The sequence below is a fragment of the Terrapene carolina genome, unplaced genomic scaffold, assembly GCF_002925995.2.
Source record: "Terrapene carolina triunguis isolate 2854851 unplaced genomic scaffold, T_m_triunguis-2.0 Scaffold231, whole genome shotgun sequence".
Taxonomy (NCBI): Eukaryota; Metazoa; Chordata; order Testudines; family Emydidae; genus Terrapene; species Terrapene triunguis.
In genome coordinates this window covers 4291510-4313823 of record NW_020664582.1, presented here as the reverse complement: position 1 = coordinate 4313823, position 22314 = coordinate 4291510, and the positions used below count along the sequence as shown (strand labels likewise).

Below are 22314 nucleotides of genomic sequence, written 5' to 3'. Positions count from 1 at the left end.
AACAGTGGATTTGAACAGTGCTTGCAACACAAACACAGCAGCACCGTATTATATACGGGAACTAGAAAATTAAATGGCCTTTAAAAAGACCCTGAGCACTGCCATTTTCGCCATCCAACCTGAGTGGAATGTAGAAGTAAACAGCATACATTGTGAAAGGCCTTAGATGTTACAAACATTTTCACTTGTAATGATCTAAGATATCAAAAACACAAAGGATATTTGATTTAAAATAAGATTTTTAATCTGTTTTAAAATAATGTATGAATCTGTCAGGATGCCTTTAAGTTGACAACAGATTGCCTAGCTATCACTAATAGCATAATAGAAAGTACAGTTATTTCACATTCCTGATGCTGTTGTTCTGTTTTCTCTATATATTTGTAACAGATAGGATATGAGAAGAGATTTTAAAAGGAAAAACTACACCACACATTTATTGGACAATTCTTCCTGATAGCATCTTGAGTGGGAACCTATCCTGGTTCTTTGTGGCAGCGTTGAGAGGGAATATAATGGATTCTAGCCGAGAAACTGCTAATATCTTTAAAGGTATATCCTTTGCATTATTTATTTGTTTTCTTTTATTGGTCTGCTCTTTGGGTTTTTATTATTGAACTACAAGACTTATCGATTTTTTTCCACAGTTTGATTGATTCTGTCAATATGGCTAATGTCTGACCCAGAAAAAACTACGCTGTCATATTTCAAAAGCATTTAAGAGGCTAGCTTTCTCAGCATCCATATCCACACAGCAGCCAGTTTTAGAGAATCTCACTTTAAAATTTAGGTCAGGAGAGATGATCCCTATTCATAGAGTCTGAACTGACTCTAGAGGCTGCCAATAGGAAGATCCTACTTTGTGTGTGTATGTGTGTTTCAGACTTTGACACTGGTCGCTCTGTGGAGTTTTGTGAAATGGAGATTGTGTGATTCTAGAAAATTTAAACAATACATGTTAAAAAGAAATGAGTTGATCCCACGTCACTGGTTCTTGATTTCCGGTTCTCTGCTGTGAGTTGTTGGCCCATCTGCCTGTGTGAGGCCTATCTCAAGCTATGAGAGTTGGTCTTAAGTTTTACAGGTCCTATCCAACCTTTCTGCCCAGGGGACCCTTTCCTAGATCTCTCATGATAGCCTGTGAGCTCCTCTCCCTGCCTATAACTAGTAATAACAATGCTTAACACATTACATAGAACTTTTCATCATCAAAGCCGTGTACAAACATTAAAATCACTTGACAGATTGCTCATGAATTTAAACTGGGCAAGTCACTCAGCCAAAAAATTATGGGGGAATCTTCAGACATTGCGATATGGGTGGGGGATTGTGAACACTGAAGGACACAAAGGCCCAGGGGGAAGAGGGACAAGACTGTGTGCACACTGACAGCACAGGTTACTCCAAAGTGCAGCACCCCCACAAGTGTGGAGCCGGGGGCATCCGCTCCTTCTTGAGGTCTAGATTTTGCATGTGTGGGACAATTTAAATGAAGGGATGGAGGGTGGGGGTGTTAAATCAATAGTCAGCGAGATTGTAAGCTTTTTCTACTGAAGTGCCCACAGCAAAACCCCGGCATTTTCCCGAGGGAGAGACTTTAAATGACCCCTTAAAATATGATACCGGCCAATATTTGAAACCTATAAATGGACACTTAATGAGCTGGTAGCTCAGTTTAAGTACATGAGGCTAGACATTTTTGGAGGGACCCAGTGGGAAAATAATAAATATTTCATTCAAAACCAGAGACTCTACTATTTTCCGACAGGCTTGGCCATGTGCGGTGCCGCGTGCCCCCGGCGCTAGGCTGAGGGGGCATGCAGGGCCTTGTAGGATGGGGGACCAGTTGGCACATGTGAAGTGACTTCCCAAGGAGGCGGCTGTGGCTCCCTACTCAGGAGTAGGGCTGAAAGTAGGTCTGGTGAAAGCAGCACCGTTGCTGGGACCCTGCTGCCAGTGCCTCTCTGCTGTTTAGGGTGACCAGATGTCCCGATTTTATAGGGACAGTCCCGATATTTGGGGCTTTTTCTTATATAGGCTCCTATTACTCCCCACCCTCGTCCCGATTTTTCACACTTGCTGTCTGGTCACCCTAGTGCTGTTGCACTGGAAACCTTACATCCAGCCGGGGATTTGCAACTGGAACCGTATCATTGCCCAACACAGCCCATCACTGCACCCTTCCCAGGGCTGGGGAGGCTTCCCAGGCGGCCAGGGCACAGGCTGGACGCATGGGGGGTGGCTGCGGCTGCTAACCCGGAAGGGGCTGTCCCCGGGAGCCCACGTGCGGCTGCAGCGTGGCTGAGCAGCAGCAGCGGTCGCGTTATGGAGGCGGCCCCAGCCCCGGTTCCAGCCCCGACGCTCCCCCCCTCCGGCCCGCGGGGGGTCCTGCAGCAGAACCGGCAGTTCCTGGACTTTTTCTGGGACATCGCCAAGCCCCAGCAGGAGGTTCGCCTGGCGGCCACCGAGAGCCTGCTCCGGTACCTGCGGGCCAGCGAGCAGGTCAGCGCGGCGGAGACTGGAGGAGGGGGACCCGGGGGGGGGGGGGGGGGGGTCGCGGTGGGAGTTTGTGGGGTGGGGGGTGAGTCCAGAGCCCCCGGGGCTGTTGTAGGCGGGAGTGGAGTCCCGGGGTGGGGAGAGGAAGGGAGGTGGGTTCAGGGTCTCAGAGATCTGCTCTGGTTGGGGGGTGGAGGTGGGGGAGTGAAGGGAATCGGGCTCTGGGGGGGCTACTGTGGTTGGGGGGTGGGTGGGTAGTGGATGTAATTGTGTCTAGGTTTCCAAATGGTTGGGGGGTGGGAGGGGAGGAGGAATTGGGCCCAGAGAGATGGGAAGGGAATTGGGCCCAGCGTCCCAGGGGGCTGGTTGGGTTCAGGAGGGGGTGGAAGGGTTAAGGCAATTGGGCCTAGGCTCTCAGGGGGCTGCTGTGATTGGAGCTAGATTTCGGGGCACTGTTTTGTTTGGGGTGAGTGGGTGCATAATCCCAGCCCTACCTTCTATGGCTGTGAAGTAGAGGATCTGGTTACAATGCAGTAGTTCCCTGGTCCGGTACTAATCGGTGGCCCTTTACCTGGGTTAAATCCCTGAGCAGACCAAGTCACAGGGATATATGCTTGGGCCTGGCTAGTCTGAATTAGGGCAGTGAGGTGCATTTGTAGAACTGGGTATTCTTTGTAAATGACAGTCATGAACCCAGTTAGGAGTACGGTTCAGACAGTATTTATGTATTGACTAGCAGTACAGCCGTATAATTTTCCTTATTGTAGGAAAGTGTTCCTAAAAGTACTGTATCTTTTAAAACACAATTTTTTAGGAAGATGAGCTGAAATATACTCTAAAACGATTGATAGACGGACTGGGAGCAACTCGAGAGGCAGCCCGTCCAGGTTTCAGTCTGGCACTAGCTCAGGTTGGTATTTTCCCATGGGAGCGCACTCTCTCTAGAATGCCAATAACATACCGTTAATAATGTCTAACGGGGCTTGGTGAAAGCATGGTGCTTATTTTTTGTTTAAGTACTTGGGAGTTCTGATTGGGTAACCTCCGGATGCACAGGGGTCTTGGGAAGAGTTCTTGTATCTCTTCTAGGCCTTGTCTACACACAAATTTGTACTGCTTTAGCTGTTTTTTGCTGCTGATCGAGAATTCAGTCCTTTAGCCAATGGTCAAGCAACTATACAGGTTGGAAAAGATGAGAGAGTGGGTGGCAAAGAGATGCAATTCTCCCAGAGAAAAATCAAGCATACTGTGTACATTTGTTACCATTGTTTGCGTACTCTGTTATTGAATGATTAATGCATTAACTTTTGCACCGTACCCACAGTCATTTTGAGATCTTTAGTTTTATGAGCTTTTTGGGTTTTTATGAACGCCTCAATCCCCAAATAGTTCATAAAACAGGAGTTCTTCTGTATCTACATTGGGCACCGTTAGTGTGGACACTGTTGTATTGGTATAGAGGTTGTACTGGTATAACTGTATTGGATTAAAAAAAAACAACAACCCCCTCGCTGACGTATAACGATACAAAAACTGTGTGCAGATCAGGCTTTAAAACCGGTTGGCCTCTAGGACTGATTGAAAAAACTGAAAACATTTTAAAATCAAAGCCAGTCTGCTCCTCTCTGGTGCCAGTCTGTTAAGACTGAAGTACCCTATCTTCGGAACAGGTACAATCTGGGCAGTGAAGACTGTTCTCTTTCATGCGCTTCCTTGCTAGCAGGTCTCTATTCTGACCCAGAAGGACCACCTCTAGAGGTCAAAGCATATTTCGTACTCTACTATAGACACAGTTATACTTGAAAAATTGTGTGCACGCTATGGCTTTTCCCAGCATAGCCATGTCATTGGAAAATAAAACACAATTTAAAAAAATGGCACCCCTAACCAACATAGCTATGCAGGGAAACTTTTAACTTTAGACCTGGTCTAAGGTTGGTAGAAAAGAGAGTTCAGTTCTAGTTCTTCCTTCAGTCTATAGTTGTTGAAGGTAAATACGGATGTTAATAGAGCATTTTCTCATGGAGTTTAATCTCTGTCTCATGTTGGTCGTGATATCCAGGTTTTGCAATTTTTTGAAGAAATTCCACTGCATGCTGTCCTGCAGCAGATAAAAGAAAAACACAATCTTGAGAGAGTAAAAAAGGTAGGTCCGCCTTGTGCTCATAGCAACTCTAGACAATAGTTGTAAATCCTCTGTGTTCCTTAGTGAGTATTGATTACCTCGTCACCCTGGCTTTGGGGCCCCTTTTAAGGTAAATGATTCTATTTGTCTGCTGGAATCTGGAGTTAACCATGTTGTCACAGGACCCCGATGTGCATGCACCGCTTCCATTGAAGAGGTTTGCATATGTGTATTGAGGGCAGCACAGTATCTTTTGCGTGGAAGGATATTCAAGGCTGACTCTTCCTGCCTGCTTTTAAGCAGTTTTCACCTGCGGTGGGAGCTGTTGTTGAACATGAGATCTAACTATTTTTGCATTTTGAATTGTTGGACTACAGTGTTGATTTTCTTCTTTTCAGAAACTCTTTAGAAATGCTGCCTTCGGAAACTTTTTTGGGGTACTGTCTCTGTTCCAGTCTGGTCGTCTTGCAAAGGTAACATGAGTGTTGCTTGTTCATGAGCAATTGACCTGGTGCTGTCCCAAATGTGGAACAAGACCCAGAGAGAAGGGATGGTCCAGTGGTTATGACATTAGCCTGGGGACTTAGGAATCGTAGGTTCAATTCAATTTCTTGCTCTGCCATATGCTTCCTGTGTGACTGTGGGCAAATCACTTAGTCTCTGTGCCTCAGTTCCTCATTTTCCAAATGGAGGTAATAGCATGTCTCTATCCCGCGGGGGTGTCATAAGGATAAATACATTTAAGGTTGCAAGGTGCTCAGGTATTTTGGTGATAGGGGCCAGACAAGCTACCTGCTGCTAAAATCATAAGCTTTGTTTCATTCAAATTTATTATATACAGCTGGAAATCAGAAGTATCAAGAAAACCCAGAAAATGTGTTTAAGGTGCCTCCTTGTAGGAACGTTATCAGTTCCAATCATCCTGTGATGTGAAACCTGGTGTGGGTGAGGGTGAGGAGGGGAAGGGAAGGGAAGGATGGGGAGAGTGAGAGAGGCCAGAGGTAATATGGTAACAATATAAAAACTGACCATAGATGGAGGGACAGAGGAGATAGGATATCATGTGTCAGTCACACACAGGGAATGCTGTATCGGGAAGATCTGACTTATGCATCAGGAAGCGATTGGGTCGGTTTATTATTAATAATAGTAAGATTCAGCATATTCATTATGAGTTAATAATGGAGTCATGAGCTTAACCTTGGCTGTGTAGCCTTTACTTTTTTCTTATTTTAATTTCTAGGACAAAAAGGCCCTCCTGGAGTGTGTCCGGCTTCTGCAGAGCTTGGCACAGTACCATGCCCACCTCAGAGATCTCCCCAGGAAAACGCTCGTTGACATCCTCTCGGAGGTATAAGACCTGGCACCTGAATAGCATAACTTTTTTGTTTGTGGTATTGTTTTTTCTTCGGTTGGGTCTGAACTAGCTCCACTGATGACAAAGGAGGCTTTCCATTGACTTCATTGGGTGTTGCATCGGACACTTGGTGGTCATGAAAAATGTCATCTGGCATGTGTATAGGGAAGCTCATTGTCTGTCCATAAAATTGGTGCACGGGCAACAGCAGTGTAAGGGTATGTCTACATCCAGCCGCTAGTTCGGCGGCTGGGAATCGAAGTTCTGGGTTCGACTTATCGCGTCTTGTCTGGACGCGATAAGTCAAACCAGGAAGTGATCGCCGTCGACTGCGGTACTCCAGCTAGACGAGAGGAGTACCGCGGAGTCGACGGGGGAGCCTGCCTGCCGCGTGTGGACCGAGGTAAGTTCGAACTAAGGTACTTCGAACTTCAGCTATGTTATTCACGTAGCTGAAGTTGCGTACCTTAGTTCGAATTGGGGGGTAAGTGTAGACCAAGCCTAAGTCTCCATGTGTTGCTCAGTGTTGGTTGCTCAGGATAAGGGTGGATATGTTTGGACTGTTGGGGCTGGGGGAGAGGTAGGTGGTGATGAGAAGGGGAACTAAGGATTATAGCATAAAGAAACTATAGATGATTTATATGCGTATTTCCTTGCTTCGTATGGTTTCTGTGGGTAGACTATGCAGACTAGCAACCTTAACTCCAAGTTAACCAAGCTTTTTATGTAAGAATGTTCTTGGTCTAGCAACTTCGATATTAGTTTTTTTTTGTATGTTTGCCATACTCCTGATCTCTGGCAGATTCAGATACTTTGTAGGTTCTTCAACAATGGAGCTTGTCTCTTTTTATTTCAAAAGCATCTATCCAGTTTATTCCAAAATCTATTAGTGTTCAAAATATTCAGCCAGGAAAATCCCATTGAGATGAACAACACCATTTTAAAATTGATTTGTATCAATGTAAGAAATAATACAAAAACCTCATGGCTGTATAGCACTGAAAGAGAGAAGAATCAAAATGCAGCAGGAAGTTTGCAATTACAGCCATGAAATAAAGCTCTTAGGGCAGAGACCATCTGGGCCCATTCTTGGTTTGACCTTTTTTTTTGGTTACATCAGTAAAAAGAAAGTTTTTTATAAGGTGCCAAAAATTATACAGCCTTTGCTGCAATTGATGAAGGGTCCCTAAGATATTTTTAGGTCAGAATCTGCGTCTTTTAAAAGTCAAGGAAAAGGGTTGATATCCCTCTTCCTATCAGATCCACCGTGGCTTTTGATGTTGTGCATTCTTGTTTCTTAGGGCCTGTTTAAGCACAAACTTTTTAACCCTTTAACTATACCAGTATAATTACACTAGTACAACTATATTGATATAACAATGTTGTATATCAATATAGCTATTTCTGTATAGGAAGGAGAATATGCCATACTGGGTATAAGGCACATTTGTACTGCTATAACTGCATCCACTCTAAGGGATTTAAAAAACCCCCACCCCCTTACCTCATATAGTTATACTATTCAATAACTGTGTGGAGAGCAGGTATCACTTGTTGTGTTGCTTCTCAATTGCATTGCTGTGTAGATTCCTGAAGCTGTGTTTGAGGAAGTTCTGTTCAGCGCCTTACAGGCTGACCTCACTTCGGCCTTCAGCACCCCAGAGCAGCTGCACCTCCTGCTCGTGGGCATACAGAAATTCCCTGGGGTTCTGAAACCCAGTAAGCTGAAGATACTGCTAGGCTCATCTGCCATCGTAACCATGGAGAACATTCCCAGGTGAGCTGTAGGAGAAGGGTGCAAAGATACCAGGTCTCCAACTTCCTGACTGTAAATGAGAAACCTAATTTGGCTCTGATGCCTAGGGGTGCTGGATGCCTGCATCTCCCATTGAATCTAATGGGAGACACGGTATGGAGCTGCTGCTGGGGTTGATATTTATTCTTGGGCATCTCCAGAGTGGCAGAGAGTGCTGATCCCAATATTCAGATCAGTTGCTCATCTTTAGAGGCAGTGGCCACGGATAACTTGTTAGTTTCCATGCAGTTGTCTGTCCACTCCAGAAGGTGCTTAGAAGAAGGGATTTTGCCTTCAGAAAGTTCCTTCCCGACTGGATAGTTCAGATTTCCTATCCTCCTGTGGTTGCTTTTCTCTCAAGGCTTGTGAAGGTTTTGAAAACTGCTGCCAGATCTGAGAAGAAGGATAGGAATCTTCCACGTGTCGGGCTGGACTTGCTACGAGTGTCTGTGAAGGAAGGCGCTTTTGAACTCTTCTGGAAAGAAGCTGTGGAGAATGGGCTGCTTAAGGAAAAGTCGGGTCCTAACAGGTTTGTTTTTAAATGTCATTCATTGTTCTCAATATAATCTACTCTTCTGCTTCCTATCTGAACATAAGTTCTGCTGCTGTATGGTAACTAAAACCTGACCAAAAAAAAATTGACAGATTTTTCGTGAGAAATTCCCCCCCCCTTTTCTTTTTTAATTTTTCTAACCCAGATCTAGTTGTGACAAACTGACGGAGCAGCTTTGCTGTAATCTAGGAAATACTGCTTAAAATGTGATGTTGTTTCCTGTTTGTAATAACTGGGACAAAAAATTAGGCACATGTGACTGTGAAGACCCTGGAAACTGGCAGAGGGACTTAAGGGCAGATGTGCAACTTGAAACTACTTACAATTCTTAAATTGACCAAATTTCAATGTAACAGTGTTCTTCTTAATGTGAGATTTGGAGGTGGACCAGATCCTGAAACTTGTGTCCAGTCCCCTTTGTGTGTTACTGTGGGCTGAATTCAAATAGTTAGACCTTATGCGCACCTCTTTTGGATTTGGATTTGACACAGAACCGAAAAGTATCTATTGTTTCCATTTCTAACACGAAGGTGGTTGAGACTGCAAGAGTTAGCTGTTTTAGCAAGATACCAAAATATTTTCAAGAACAAAGCTCATCAGTCATCTGCTGTATTGAAATTGATTCTGTTTGGAATCAAAATCTTGTAAAATGTTTTTTTTTGTGTTTTTTGGCACTGTTTAATCTGAACCTTGGTTTGTTCACAAACCTGCTCCCTGAAACCTGACCCGAATCCAGAGCCAAACACTGTTTCCTTGGCCTATCGCTAAGGGATTTTGTTAACTTGCTGCATGCAAGTTACAGGGAAAAAGAGAGACCATTTTCCAACAGGAGCTGCCCAGATGTTGTATTTCGGTGCTCGAATCAGCATCAGGATAGATGGGTGAATGCTCATTTTATGCTCTGAAGTGCCGTTCTTTATAAAATCTGCCCACCTTAGAATGCTAGGCTGGTAGTGTCCCTGTAGTCTTGACTGCTGTCCATTTCTTTACATCTCAGTGAAGCACACACAGGTGCTTTTCTTTCTCTGTCCTGTCCTTGTGTGTGGTGTTACTACTGTGGCCTTCGCTGAGGGAATCTGTTCTCTTTTCACTCAGTTACATGTGCTACCGGTTGCTGGGCAGTGCTCTCCCACTCTTGTCTCTGGACCAGCTACAGATTGTTCTCCGAGGGGACGTGATGCGGCACTATGGGGATCATGTGGTATCGGCTCAGGTAGGCATCCCTGTGGATATGTTGCAATCCATGCTAAAGGCCCCATACTCAAGAGCAAACCCTACTTGATACAGCCATTTTCAAATATCGCAGTACAGTATTGTTAGAGCGTGTGTTTAAGGCAGTATTTGCTGTGGATATATATATATCATGATGGGCTGAATTTGGATTGTTCTTTATCTTCATTGTGTGTTAGTTTCTGGTCTTATTCCTCAACTGCTATTATTTTAGGCTGCGATTTTTTTTCAAAAGGAGTCAGCAATTACCTAACTGTTTTTATTGATCTTGGGGTAAAATCCCCGTTGACTTTGCTGGGAGTGGAGTTAGGGCAACGCTGAGCACTTTTGAAAATCCCATCCTTAATCCTTATAGTTTCTTTTTATTTTTCGTGGTGGGATAGTGCCCAGAGGCACCCATTAGGACCGGGGTCCCATTGTGCTGGGTGCTTTACAAACACATTTGAAAACAAGGTATAAAAGTGTTAACAGATGCTGGTAAGTCAGGGGTTCCCAAACTTTTCGCTGGCACGACCCTGTTTTAATGAATTATTTCCTCATAGGACCCCAGACAGCACATGTGCAGGTTACGCCGCACAGAGGATGCCATTTTGTAGTGCAAAATGGTGTCCTCCACCCAGCATGATTTTGCAAGAACTGTATGTGTGAGGTCACACCGCACGGAGGATACCACTTAGCTCCCCAAAATGGCGTACTCTAAGCATTGTGACCTCTCATCCACCAGACACCTGAGATCACGCTGTGCAGAGCAAAATGGTGTCCTTCCCACACACACACGGGATTGCCGTGACCCCATCTTTTTATGGTGTGACCCCATTTGGGTCAGAACCCACAGTTTGGAAACTGCTGCGTTAAGTAGTTTACCATAACATTGCTAAATAATCTGATTGGGGCTGAGGTGTGAGTTTCATTTGGAAATTCACTGTAAAATTCATCCCTTTGGCTCCAAGAAAACTAAAATAGTCATTTTTTTGAGGGATGTTGGGGGGGAAACGCACTAAAAAGTGGCATTGGCTAGGCTCTGTGGGCTAACGTAATCCTGTTGCCCTTTGCTGTGGACACAGCAGTCATTGCTCTTTTCTTTCTTTGGGGCACACTAGTGTTCCAAGCTTCCGTTACTGGTATCACGGCAGCAGCTGAAGTGCAGTTGTAGTCTGCAAGTGAGGGTAACAATGGCACCTTGCTCTTTTTCTCTAATATCTGCAGACTTACAGTTTTAGTACATCTTGCTCCTGTTAGCCCTGCAAAGCTGTTGGAGCGTGGACTGAATTCTGTTTCTCTTTGTGCAGCAATAGACTTGTTTACTAAATTCTCACCTGCCATCCTTGTACGAGGCCATGGGATTCTACAGGTGACATGGAAGGCCTAATTGGAAGCCATAAAAATAAATGCTAATTAATCTCCAGCACCTTTATTATTACTTTGAGCTTCCAATCCCAGGTTAAATTAAGTAAGAACCGCTGGGTTCTTACTTTCCTCCAAGTCACCGGTACAGGCTACTGGAGACTGGGTGCTGGTTTGGTGATCCCCCGTTCCTAAAAACACATCTCTCTCTCTCTCTCTCTCTCTCTCTCTCTCTCTATATATATATATATTTTTTTTTTTTTACTTGTAAAGTGAGCACATTTGATTTTGTTTAATCAAGAGACAACCAACATGAAACCCCTGTATCCCAATGCTACTCCACTTTCAGCATAGAATCACATTTTAATGAAATTTTTCGGGGTGGTTCTGCTGATTTTGAACAATACTGACAGTACTGGAGGAGCTGACCAATAGAATGCAAATGTAAGCTCATTCAGTTGTGCTTTGCAGACGATATCTTTCTGAGGCATATGTCTTATGGCCAAATGAATGTGGCTGCAGATTAATTACCTGTGAAATTTACTGGCTTTCTAGTCTAGGGAACATTCAGTCTTTAAATTTCATTACTGCTCCAGCTTCCCTCATATCACCGTATTGATCTTGACATTTCATAAAACAATTTGTTTAATTCACTTAGAAAAGTTGCATTATGTGGTTGGAATGGAGTCACTGTTCTTTTCCCCTTCAAGCTTTCTCCAGATATATTTTCATTCTCCTCACAGCACAGTCGAGTGAGTGAGGATGAATGTACGACATAACTGAAACGCTGTGGATTGTAAAAGACCATTGGGAAAATGGGATAAATAAACGTGTCTGGTGCTGCTGGGTTGAAAGCTCTAACCCTCGCAGACTACTGTCTGTATCATTCTAGCATATATGGAGTCTGGGATCTAGTGTAGATCTCAGCACCATGTGGCACACTTTACAACACTCCTAGACTCAAAATTTGAACCACTTGATCTGGACAGCTTTCAGCAAGCCTGGGAGAACAGGCCCCATTGAACATTTATATGTGCTGTGTTTCTACTGCAGGAAACTAAAGCAGTTCTCACAAACTTTTTGGGCAGCACTGCCAGCTGATGGTTCTTAAGACCTCCCCTCTATCAGTCCATGTGGTGTCTGATCTACCAGGGAGGGAGGGCTACTGGCAGTTTGAGATTAAGGTTTGGTGAAGTCCAAGATCAGTGGCAGGTTAGAGCATGCAAGACTCCATTGCTGGTAGGTGAAGCAGTTTGGTCTAGTGGATCGAGCACTGGACTGGGCTCCGGGAGACCTGCGTTGTATTCTTGGTTCAGCCACTAGCCTCTTGGGTGACCTTGTGTAAGTCACTTCCCTTCTCTGTGCCTCAGCGTCCCCATCTGTACAATGGAGCCCATGAGCTCATTGTCCAGCACTTTGTGATCTACTGATATCTGATAGCACATAGGGCTGACCTGACCACTGAAGGGGTGAGTGGGTTGTGGGGATCTGGAGTATTGGTACTGCCTCAGTGAATGTTCAGACCCAGGATTTATTGTACCAAGCGCAAGTGCAGAGCAAGGTCAGTTTTGTACAGTGACTGAGTGTGCATATTTCTCTGTCTCCATTGTGCAATATGATGGGCCGTAACCTGCTTGTATTAACTGTGTCTTTCAGCTTCCGGACCGGTTTAAGTTCGCTCCGGAGATGGAAACCTATGTTAACTCATTCCTAGAGGGCTGTGATGATCCAGAGAAGCAGCTGGCGGTGATGATTGGCTTCTCCACTCTAACCAATCAAGGCTATCCGGTTGTGCCCAGCTTCTGGAAGGTGGTGAAACACTTGCAGCCTGCAGCGTTGCTGAAATACGTCGACTGGCTCAAGAGGATGTTCCTTAGGCCAGAGTTTGACTGCTGCTTAGATTTCACCACCAGCCGGCAAAAGCAGAACCAGGAGAAAGTCAATATGTGAGTGTATTTACAGTACAACCCCCTCCTCTTTCTCAGATCCGTGTTGTATGCATCTTCCTGTATTTAGGTCTGTTTGGTTGGCCTGGGGGAGATGTGGGACAGCTACAACAGCTGATTCCCAACAACACTTTTAGCTGGTCCTAGTCAGGAGCAGCGTGTGTTTTCTGTTCCCTTTATCCTTATTGGGAAACCATAGAAATTTCCTATTGGGACAACCTCTTGGGAAAATCTGGGGGGATGGAGTGTCTCTAGGTGGTCTTTCTCACTGTGCTACTACCCCAGCTGAACACTCTGTTGCTCAGTGTCTCTTCAAACTGAGATATAAAACTTAGGTCCTGATCAGTTGTGATACAGCACTTTTTGTGACAGTTGGAGCACTGGTCAAATGAAAGTTTGAGTAATTGTATTCTGCCTAGTTAAAATTCCAGCTGCACTTCCTCAATTTTAGATGACATGAAGGAAAGGGGCCTGTCTGTCTTAACTGTTACTGTGGTGTGGTACGCCAGCGTGATGCTTCACCCCAGACATAGGCAAAGACTTGTCAAGGGTAAAAGACACTCTGTCAGTATGTTGTATTCTCCTTATGACTAAAGATCTTCAATCATAGGAACATTCTTGCTTTTCTTGAAGCAGTTTTTGGTGGAACACAGAGGCTCACTGGATTAGAATTGATCTGACTTCATATTTGTTTATAAAGTGCATTTATACCAGCTGAAGAGCAAATGCAGGTAGCTTAGGAAAGGTACCTTTATACATGCACCTGTCACTTCTTTCTGCATATGTGTCAGTATATGCTGCATTCTAGCTGATTTCTAACTATATAAGGCCTCTGAGCTGCTGAAAGTCTGCGCGGTATTCAGATTCTTGTCACCCATTGTTTCAGTGTTTTCTTATCCAGTGCAGTGTCTGAGCTTCTGTTTTATAATTGTATCCATTTGCTTATTGAAAGGACCCAGCACCGAGTGGTTCGGCTGAGAAAATGGATTATTGCCCGACTAGTCAGCATCATTGACAGTCAAGGGAAGAAGGAAGAGGATTTGGTGATAGATGTTGTCAGGTGAGAAGGATTTAAAGACTACTTAGTGCCACCCAGTGGTGGGGTGATTCTTGCTAGAAGGCTGGAGTGGTACTAAAGCAACTGACAAGCAACCTTGGGCCAGTCACTTAGGGTAAAATTTTCAGAAACACCAAAATAACTTAGGAGCCTAACTTCCATTGATTTTCAGTAAGACGTAGGTTACTTAGGCACTGCATAGGTGCTTTGAAAATTATACCTCTAATCTTTTGGGCCAGAGTTTTCAAAGGTATTCAGGTGTCTATCTGCATCTTCAAGCACCTAACTACCTTTAGAAAAGTTGGTCTTTGTGCCTAAATGAGTATTGTAGTAATAAAAATGATGTTGCAGGGTGTTAAAGGCCTTCTTCGAGGTACTGAGCACCCTCCTCTTCCATTAACTGCAGGTACTTGGTGGGGTCGGGTGCTTATAGAATTGATGAGGCTTCATTAAAATTTGTGACGTGCTCGAAGATGCTTGGCTGAGAAATGCTAGATAAGCACATGCTGTTTACAATATTGAATTTGCTTTTTATAAAGGTGGGTTTGTATAGGTACACAGAACCCAAGTCAAATCTTCATCTGCACTATTCCTTTTTCCCCTCTAGGTTTTGCTTCTTCCATGCTTTCTTCGAGACCCAGAAACCAACCTCTGAAATAGCAGAGACGAAATCCCTCCCCTCAGTACCTCTGGATGGACAGTCTCACTCGACGGCTGCAAACTTGTTTTTCAGGTATGGACTTTGCCTGCGTGCATTTAACATTGGAAGTTGACCTCCTTTCCAGAGAGAAGGAGCGTATTATTAATTATTATTTGTATTGTCCATGGCTGTGGCTTCTAGGCGCTAAGACAAGTACCCCATGATGATAGAACAAACACAGACACAGAACAAACAAACACAGAACAAAAACATGGTCTCTGCTCCCCAAATAACTTACAATCTAAGTGCCAAGAAACAATGGGACAATATTGTCTAAATAGACAAGACAAACACAGGGTAGGGGAATGGGTAGAACACACAAGCAGAGTGAACAATGTGATGGCGGCAAACATCATGCTCATTCAAAAATAATTTTTTGGGGGGGAGGGGAGGGGGTGTTACTTAGGAGAGTGTCAGCTAAATGGGGGAAGAAAGGGATGGGAGAGGGGGATGGGACAGGTGTAGAGTGAAACTGAGGTGAGAAGGGAGGGGGAGGGTTGGCACAGGGCTCAGACAGCCAGAACATTCTGGAATTTTGACTGGAATGTCCTGAGGTCCCAGCTTTGGCCGCTTCTGAGGAGTGTCTAGCTGGCTTCTCTGGCGTGAGGGGAAGGCACTGCCTTGTCCTAGTGCTCCCAGGGGTGTGTGTGTGTGTGGTGTCTCCCCTGCACAGTTGTGGGTCCAGGAGGGGTGCTGGGGAGAGGGATGTGGCTGGACCTCATCTTGCCCCCTCCCTTGCAATACGGCAGTTCCTGCCTTGGGTATTTCCGGCCCTACCAGGCACGTGGCAGGAGATGGGGGTTATTGCCCTTCTGTGGCATTAAGTGTTGTGTGCTTGTGCATCAGTGTAGCCATAACCGAAAGCCCTTTCCTTAGAGGTCTTGGGTAAAACTTCCTAGAAATGCTTACGCTTCTTAACACAATAACTGACCCAAATCGTATCTGTGCAGTGCTGAGGTGAGGCCAGATTGCCTTTCTCCTCCAATTTCCATTTGGCCCCCATTGACTCGGCAGCACTGGCTGAGGGGAGCGCTATTTATGGACTCCAGAGAGGCGGGTTTTGTTGTGACACTGCAGAGCCTGGCAGGGTCACGTGGCTGCTCTCTGCCTGCCAGTGGTGTAATATAATTCCAGTGATCCAAATTCCTTAGATCCCCAAAGCCTAGTTATCCGAATCCACAGGGTGTTCCAGATGTAGCCCGTGTTAGTTAAGATAAGTATCGGTTTATCTGACTACCTGGTTATAGGCAAGTTTCGGCTGTCCCATTTGGATGAACAGGAGTGCATTGTTTTTGGGACCTGCTGATTGGTGCTCCACTCACCCTGCCTATTCTTAGGCAAAAGAAATGGAGTATTGATCTCAGGGCCATTGCTGCATCCAACGCTCTTCTGTCAGGCAATTGAGAGGCCAGGTGCTCAAGTGCCCCTCTGTTGGAGGTTGGGAGAAAGGAGGAGGAGGTGGGGGGAGCATAATGAGTAGAGCTGTCACTTTGCAAAGAATCCCGTGAAGCGTTGTGGGATAAAGAGCTTGGGGAAGGATGGCCTTGTGGTTATAAGACACTGGACTGAGAGTTGGGAGAGCTGGGTTCAATTCCCAGCTCTGCCACAGACACCCTTGATGACCTTGGGCAAGGTACTTAATCTCCCCTGTGCCCCAGTTTTCCATCTGTAAAATGGGGATCATGTTTCCTGTTCCTGTCCTGTCTAAATAGATTGTAAGCCCTTCAGGGCAGGGACTCCTCTGACTTTGTGTTTGGACAGCACTTAGCGCGGCTGGTCTTGGTTGGAGCCTTGAGATACTGCTGTACAAATGGGGCTGCAGAAGAGAACTGCGGCTACGTTTTGGGCCCTGGAAGCAGAAAGCTTGCAAACTGTTGTTAAATTAAATAAATCCGTAGAGCTACCCAGAAAAGAATAGAATGAGTGAGCCGTGTTTTGGGACCGGTTCCTCTTAACTCATCCCAGCCATTGTGGTGTTGGGAACGGATGGTGGAATAAATCAGACTCCGTGGGGCGCTAGTCCATAATTAGTGTGTCTCGGTGCTATAATAATCCAGTAACTAATGAGAACAGCAGCAGTTCTCCATGTTAATGTGGCGCTCTCTGCTGTCTGCTTGCTTCTCAGTTTGCTTCAGATTTTAAACTCTCTACCCGTGCTGGGAGACACGGCGGAAGCTGTAGCCCTGAGGGAGAAGCACATCCACGGGGTGACTGCAGACAGGAACCTGTGGATCTACCTCATTATCCAGTACGCCAGCGTCCTCCTGTCCCATGAGAAGCACGTCAAGGCTGTGACTCCTTTCACCGCCGAACAGAGGGCTGCTTGGGACCGGTGAGAGGCTTGGGAAGCCAGCTGAAGTCTGGTGACTAGCTGTGGGGGGGAGGAAGGGCAATGGGAATGGCTGACGCATGCAGGAAATCGAGGCTTCCGTAGCAGAGTGCAAGAGATTTGGGGAAAATGTGCTCCATGAGTGTGTTTGCCCAGACTCTTCTGTTGGTGTCTCCAAGGCTGTGAGCTACACCTCTGCTTTTGGATCAGATCAGCCTAGAGCAGCTGATTTGTCTAGGCTGATGGGTCCAGGTATGTAACATGAGACAATGGAAGCTGCCTGACTGAATAAGCATCTCCTCCTCTCTGGGTGAAGCAGCCTGTATCTGCCTGCTTAGTCTCTGCTGAGGGTGTATCCTAGATGTTAGAAGTGCATAAGCCCTGTTGGGGCACCTAGTCCAGTGACTTGGCCAGTGCAGGATAGTTCCCTATACTGTACTACGCTTTTTATTGCTTTGTCCAGTGTGGTTGAACCGTCCTAAGCAGTGCGGTTCCGTTCCTTCCCTTTGCAGACCCGTCCTCGATGTTTTGTTAGTCTGTGGAATTCTGCCTGAAATCCAGCCTGTGTTTTTCCCTTTAACTTCACCCCATTGCTCCTAGCTAGACTCCCTTGCACCAACTCTAACTCTTTCTCCTGCTCCTTCCTCCCTTCAGATACTTGTTGATGGTCATGTGGCTTCCCACTCCCATTAGCTTTCCCAGGCTGGATTTCTCTTTTAATCTTTCCTCCTAGAAGGCCAGTTCCTTTGGCCCCCATTTGACCTTTTCTGAACTCCTTCTCCTCTAAATGAGTATGCTGTTGCTGTGTATTCAGCTGAAGTCTATTGGGAATCCGTGCCTTGCCCTAAATACTTTATTTAGAAGCCGTACAGAGAGTGCTGTTGCGAGAATTCAAGAGAAGACATCTATTACCGCCAATTGTTAGTTAAAGACAGATCCTTTCCTACATGCTTTGATGTCATTCTGGTCTAGTTAAATTGCCTCTGAGTATTTGAAGTGGTGCAGTTAACGAGGGCAGGGACCAGCAAGATCATCTGAAGCTCTTGCTCTTGTTTGAGATGCCGTGGACTTTATCTTGTAACACTGAAAGGCCTATCATCGTTTGTCTCTTCAGAATGCTGCAGTCTCTGGAGAACCTGCAGAAGAAAGAGAAGGAGTCCCGCAGTATGGAAATCTTTGCTTTCCAGCACCTTCTGCTCTTAGTGGGCATTCATCTGTTCAAGGTAACAGTCGCCGTGCATATTGCGCTATATAAACCATGCTGATGTCTGCTGGGCTTTCTGAACTGCGGGCAGAAACAGTTTGACACTTCCTTTGTGTTTGACAAGATATGATCCTTCAGAATTTCTGGCTATTTAAATGAAGGGGCCAGTAGAACAGGAATCCAACACCGGTCATAAGCATTGAGATTTCAGCCAACAAAGGAAATGCGTTTGGCTATCAGGGAGGGAGAAAGAGTGACTGGGAGTTGGAGTCCGGGTTTCTAGTCCCAGTTCAGCCTCCAACTTGCTGTGTGACTGTGGCAAGTCACGTTCTTTCTTTGCTCCTAAATGGGATAATGTTGCTGCCTTCTCTGGGGTGTTGTGGTTGATTAATGTCTGTAAATGTTTGGAGACCCATTGGTGAGTGGTATTATATACATGCAAAGTTATTAATACAGTGGGGGTTGGAGGACTCATGTTGGACTGTCTGTCAGAGTCCTCATTTAAAATATAAAGAGCATCCAAAAATACATTGTGCAAAGTGTTGGGATTGGCACCTTGTTAAAATAAGAATCGTGTCTGCTACTGGTAATAGAAAACAGCCAGAAAATCCTCACTCTGCTTCTCATCTTGGCCACCCTAGCTACCAGCTTTGCATGGTCTCCCGCTCAGATATGTGCTATGGGGTGGCCTGGTGCTGATGGCCAAGGTGGGCTCTTCAGTTGTAAGTTCTGCTTGAACTGGAATCCCTGGTCTGAGCTATAATATAATGTTCACGTGCGCTATATATACAGAAGACCAGCAAAGCGTTTCCTGGCAGTTAATGACTGGAAAGTGAGGGGCTTTAAAACTGCACTCTCCTGGCAGAATTGTCCTATGTACAAAAATCCTTTTTGGGGGGGACTGTTGGGCAGTTGCCTCTGAAGTGCTGAGCTCCTTTCCTTCCCATGGACTTGACTCCATGGCACTTTCCTGAAGGCCTGCACAACCCCGAAGCACTGGGTCCAGTAGGTTCCTAGCTAGTCCTGTTAACTCCTGCCCTTTGTCCTGCCATATCCACGTGGCTGAGATGAAAACCCCAACGTGTCTGTGTGCCTAGCATCCTAATGGTGGCACATTGTGCTGAATTCAGCAGCAGAGATGGGTACGTTTCTTGCGTTGTCGTTGGACTTGCACTAGTCGAGGGTATTCACTGCTTGGCTTCTCTCTCTGCTCCTGTTTTACATCAAACAGACTCCAGCAGAAACCCAGGACCTTCTGAATGACCTTCTGAACTGCATTGAGAGGGCGTTTGACAAGAAATCCAAGAAGAAGCAGCAGCCTGGTGAGTTCCGGTCTAAAGAGAGAGACTTGGGGAATTATTAACAATCCTCTACCCTGTTAATGTGTTTTCCATTGCCCAGAGCACACTGGGAGCCCACCAAAATATAAAGCCCATCTTAAAACAAAACCAGAGGAAGTGCGCTACTAACCAGCGGGAGCTAGGTCCTGCCCTCTGCGGAGAATGTTGATTTTTGGTGGAAGAGGGAGTGGGGTGTGTCTCTTCCCTTCCTCAATCATAAGAAATACTCAGCACTGAATGTCAGCATTGCTTGTTAGCTGGGGGTCGGCTTGTCGTCCTCTCCCACCAGCAGGTGCGTATGGTGCCCATTCAAAGGTGCTCAAAACCCACCTCCCCATGTGACTAATTCCCTTCCCCACCCACCTAAGGAGAAGAGCTATGGGGTATATACTCTGAGATCCTGAGCACCCGGATACGATCGTGAGGGCCATGTTGTAAATGACAAGAGTAATTTTCTTGGTTAGAAGCTCAGGACAAGAATTCTAGATACATCTCACGAGGGAATTGTCTTTAGGAGTTTGGGCTGAATTTTTACTTGTGAAAAAACTATTTCTTAACCACGGAGGGCTAAATTCATCACTGGCATAAGTGGGAGCTTCTCCGGTGGATTCGTGGCATCTGCTTATGCCAGCAGTGAATTTGGCTTACGTCATCTGCTTTGAGTGTGGTTATTTGAAATGGCTGCTCTCTGAGGTAATCGTTAGAGTAGAGCTAGTAACTGACGCATGATCCAGTGATTGCAGCTGGGCACTGGGAGACAGGACTCCTGGGTTCTAATTCTGGCTCAGCCACTGACTCGTTGGGTTGGACAACTTGTGTTACCGCTCTGTGCCTCAGTTTCCCCATGTGAGAAACAGTGAGGATAATACCTGACTTGCAGGGTGTGTTGTGAGGCTTAAGCCTTTCCCTTAACTATTTTTTTCCACACAGCGGCACAGTAATTCATGTAAAAGATATGGCATAGAAAACAAAGCATCAAACATAAAGCAAGGGATTACATAAACGTACCTCGTTAGATTATTAAAATAGAACTTGTTACATTGTGGAGCCAATAGGACCTCAAGATCCCATGTAAAACCCAGATACAAAAGAGCATGGTTAAATTGAATGCTGTGGGGAGTGTGGAAGGAAATGAAAGAGAATTCAAATTAACTTTCCCCTGGCCAAGAGGGTAGGAAGGCTAATGGAGTGTCCAACTCATTGGGAGCAGAGGGCTAAATTCCATGCTTATTCGTGTGAAGGCCAAGGTATAAATTCAGAACTGTTTGCTCCCCACAGCACACTGGATGCCCACTGGCGTTAGTGGGAGGTTTGCACGGAGATCAGGGGTGAGCATGACCTGTATAGATTAGCTAAGTGCTCAGTTATAAGTGGGCCAGTGCGTTTTTGTTATATTCATCACCTGGTGAGAGAATCTGCTCCCCTTTGGGCCACTGCTGCTAGAGTTGCCATTTGTTTCTCTTTCTTCCCCATCCTCCTTTCTGTTTCTCTCTTCCCCTCCAAGCCTTCTCATCTTTGTGAGTCTTCTTTGTTCTTCCCTGTGGCACCCTCAATTCCCCTGCCAGAGAGCGTCACTTCCACTCCCTGTCCTTATCGTCCACAGAAATGATCAGCCGTTCAATGGTTCATGTCAGAGGTGGGCAAACTACGGATCGTGGGCCACATCCGGCCCGCGGGACTGTCCTGCTTGGCCCTTGAGCTCCCGGCCGGGGAGGCTAGCCCCCCATCCCCTCCCCTACTGTCCCCCCTTCCCCACAGCCTCAGCTTGCCATGCCGCCAGCGCTCTGGGCAGCGGGGCGCGAGCTCATGCCGGGCAGTGTGGCTGGCTCCGGTTGGGCAGTGCGGCTGCCAGACATGCCACTCTGAGCGGCGTGGTAAGGGGAGCAGAGGGATTGGATAAGGGGCAGGGAGTTCCAGGGGGCAGTCGGGACAGGGAGCAGGGGGCCATTGGATGGGATGGATGTTTGGGGGGGGAGGCGGTTGGGGGTGTGGATAGGGGTCGGGGCAGTCAGGGGACAAGGAGTAGGAGGGTTTGGATGGGGCGGGGGTTCTGAGGGGGGTGGGAAGTGGGAGGGGGCGGATAGGCGGCGGGGGCCAGGATGTTTGGGGAGGCATAGCGTTCCCTACCCGGCCCTCCGTACAGTTTTGGAACCCCGATGTGGCCCTCGGGCCAAAAAGTTTGCTCACCCCTGGGTTAATGTTGTCGTTAGTGGTATGAGTGTTGGCATTTAAAGTTGATCCTTCAATCAGATTAATAAGAACGAGGGGAGTTTGCGCCTTCAAGTGATTGGTTCCAGGCTGTCTGTCGATTCAGGCATAGTTACCTTGGTTCATTTTTGGAAGGTTTTCTCTCTAGTTATAAGGCAAGACCCTTTTTATGAAAGCTGAGATTCCTGAGACTGAATATTTCAGGCAGTCTGGATCCGTCCTTCCTGCTCTGTATGTGACACGCCTGATCTAGTGGGTGGGGCACTAGCTTGTGACTCAGCAGACCTGTGTTCAATTCAGAACTCCTCTGTAGACTGCCTGTGTGGCCTTGGGCACGTTGCACTTTAACTACCCTATGCCTACATTCCCCATCTGTAAAATGGGGCTATCGCTTCCGGGACTCCGTGGGGATGGGGACAAATCCATTAATGATTGTCAAGTATCAGAGGGGTAGCCGTGTTAGTCTGAGTCTGTAAAAAGCAACAGAGGGTCCTGTGGCACCTTTAAGACTAACAGAAGTATAGGGAGCATAAGCTTTCGTGGGTAAGAACCTCACTTCTTCAGATGCACTTCTTCTTCTTGCATCTGAAGAAGTGAGGTTCTTACCCACGAAAGCTTATGCTCCCTATA

At 46.1% G+C, this 22314-nt stretch overlaps 1 protein-coding gene across 1 annotated transcript in view; it reads left to right on the top strand.

Moving 5' to 3' along the window:
- Positions 1 to 2318: 2318 nt before the first annotated feature.
- The window catches only part of MYBBP1A (MYB binding protein 1a), a 78564-nt gene continuing 58568 nt past the window's right edge, over positions 2319 to 22314 (top strand). Inside the window, exons 1-14 of the mRNA XM_026656574.2 lie at positions 2319 to 2502; positions 3311 to 3406; positions 4559 to 4642; positions 5020 to 5094; positions 5865 to 5972; positions 7565 to 7755; positions 8135 to 8302; positions 9422 to 9539; positions 12557 to 12846; positions 13799 to 13906; positions 14511 to 14636; positions 16729 to 16935; positions 18047 to 18155; positions 19368 to 19458. Of these exons, the coding sequence (XP_026512359.1) occupies positions 2326 to 2502; positions 3311 to 3406; positions 4559 to 4642; positions 5020 to 5094; positions 5865 to 5972; positions 7565 to 7755; positions 8135 to 8302; positions 9422 to 9539; positions 12557 to 12846; positions 13799 to 13906; positions 14511 to 14636; positions 16729 to 16935; positions 18047 to 18155; positions 19368 to 19458 (1948 nt within the window). The 5' untranslated portion in view covers positions 2319 to 2325. The remainder of the gene's footprint in view (positions 2503 to 3310; positions 3407 to 4558; positions 4643 to 5019; positions 5095 to 5864; positions 5973 to 7564; positions 7756 to 8134; positions 8303 to 9421; positions 9540 to 12556; positions 12847 to 13798; positions 13907 to 14510; positions 14637 to 16728; positions 16936 to 18046; positions 18156 to 19367; positions 19459 to 22314) is intronic.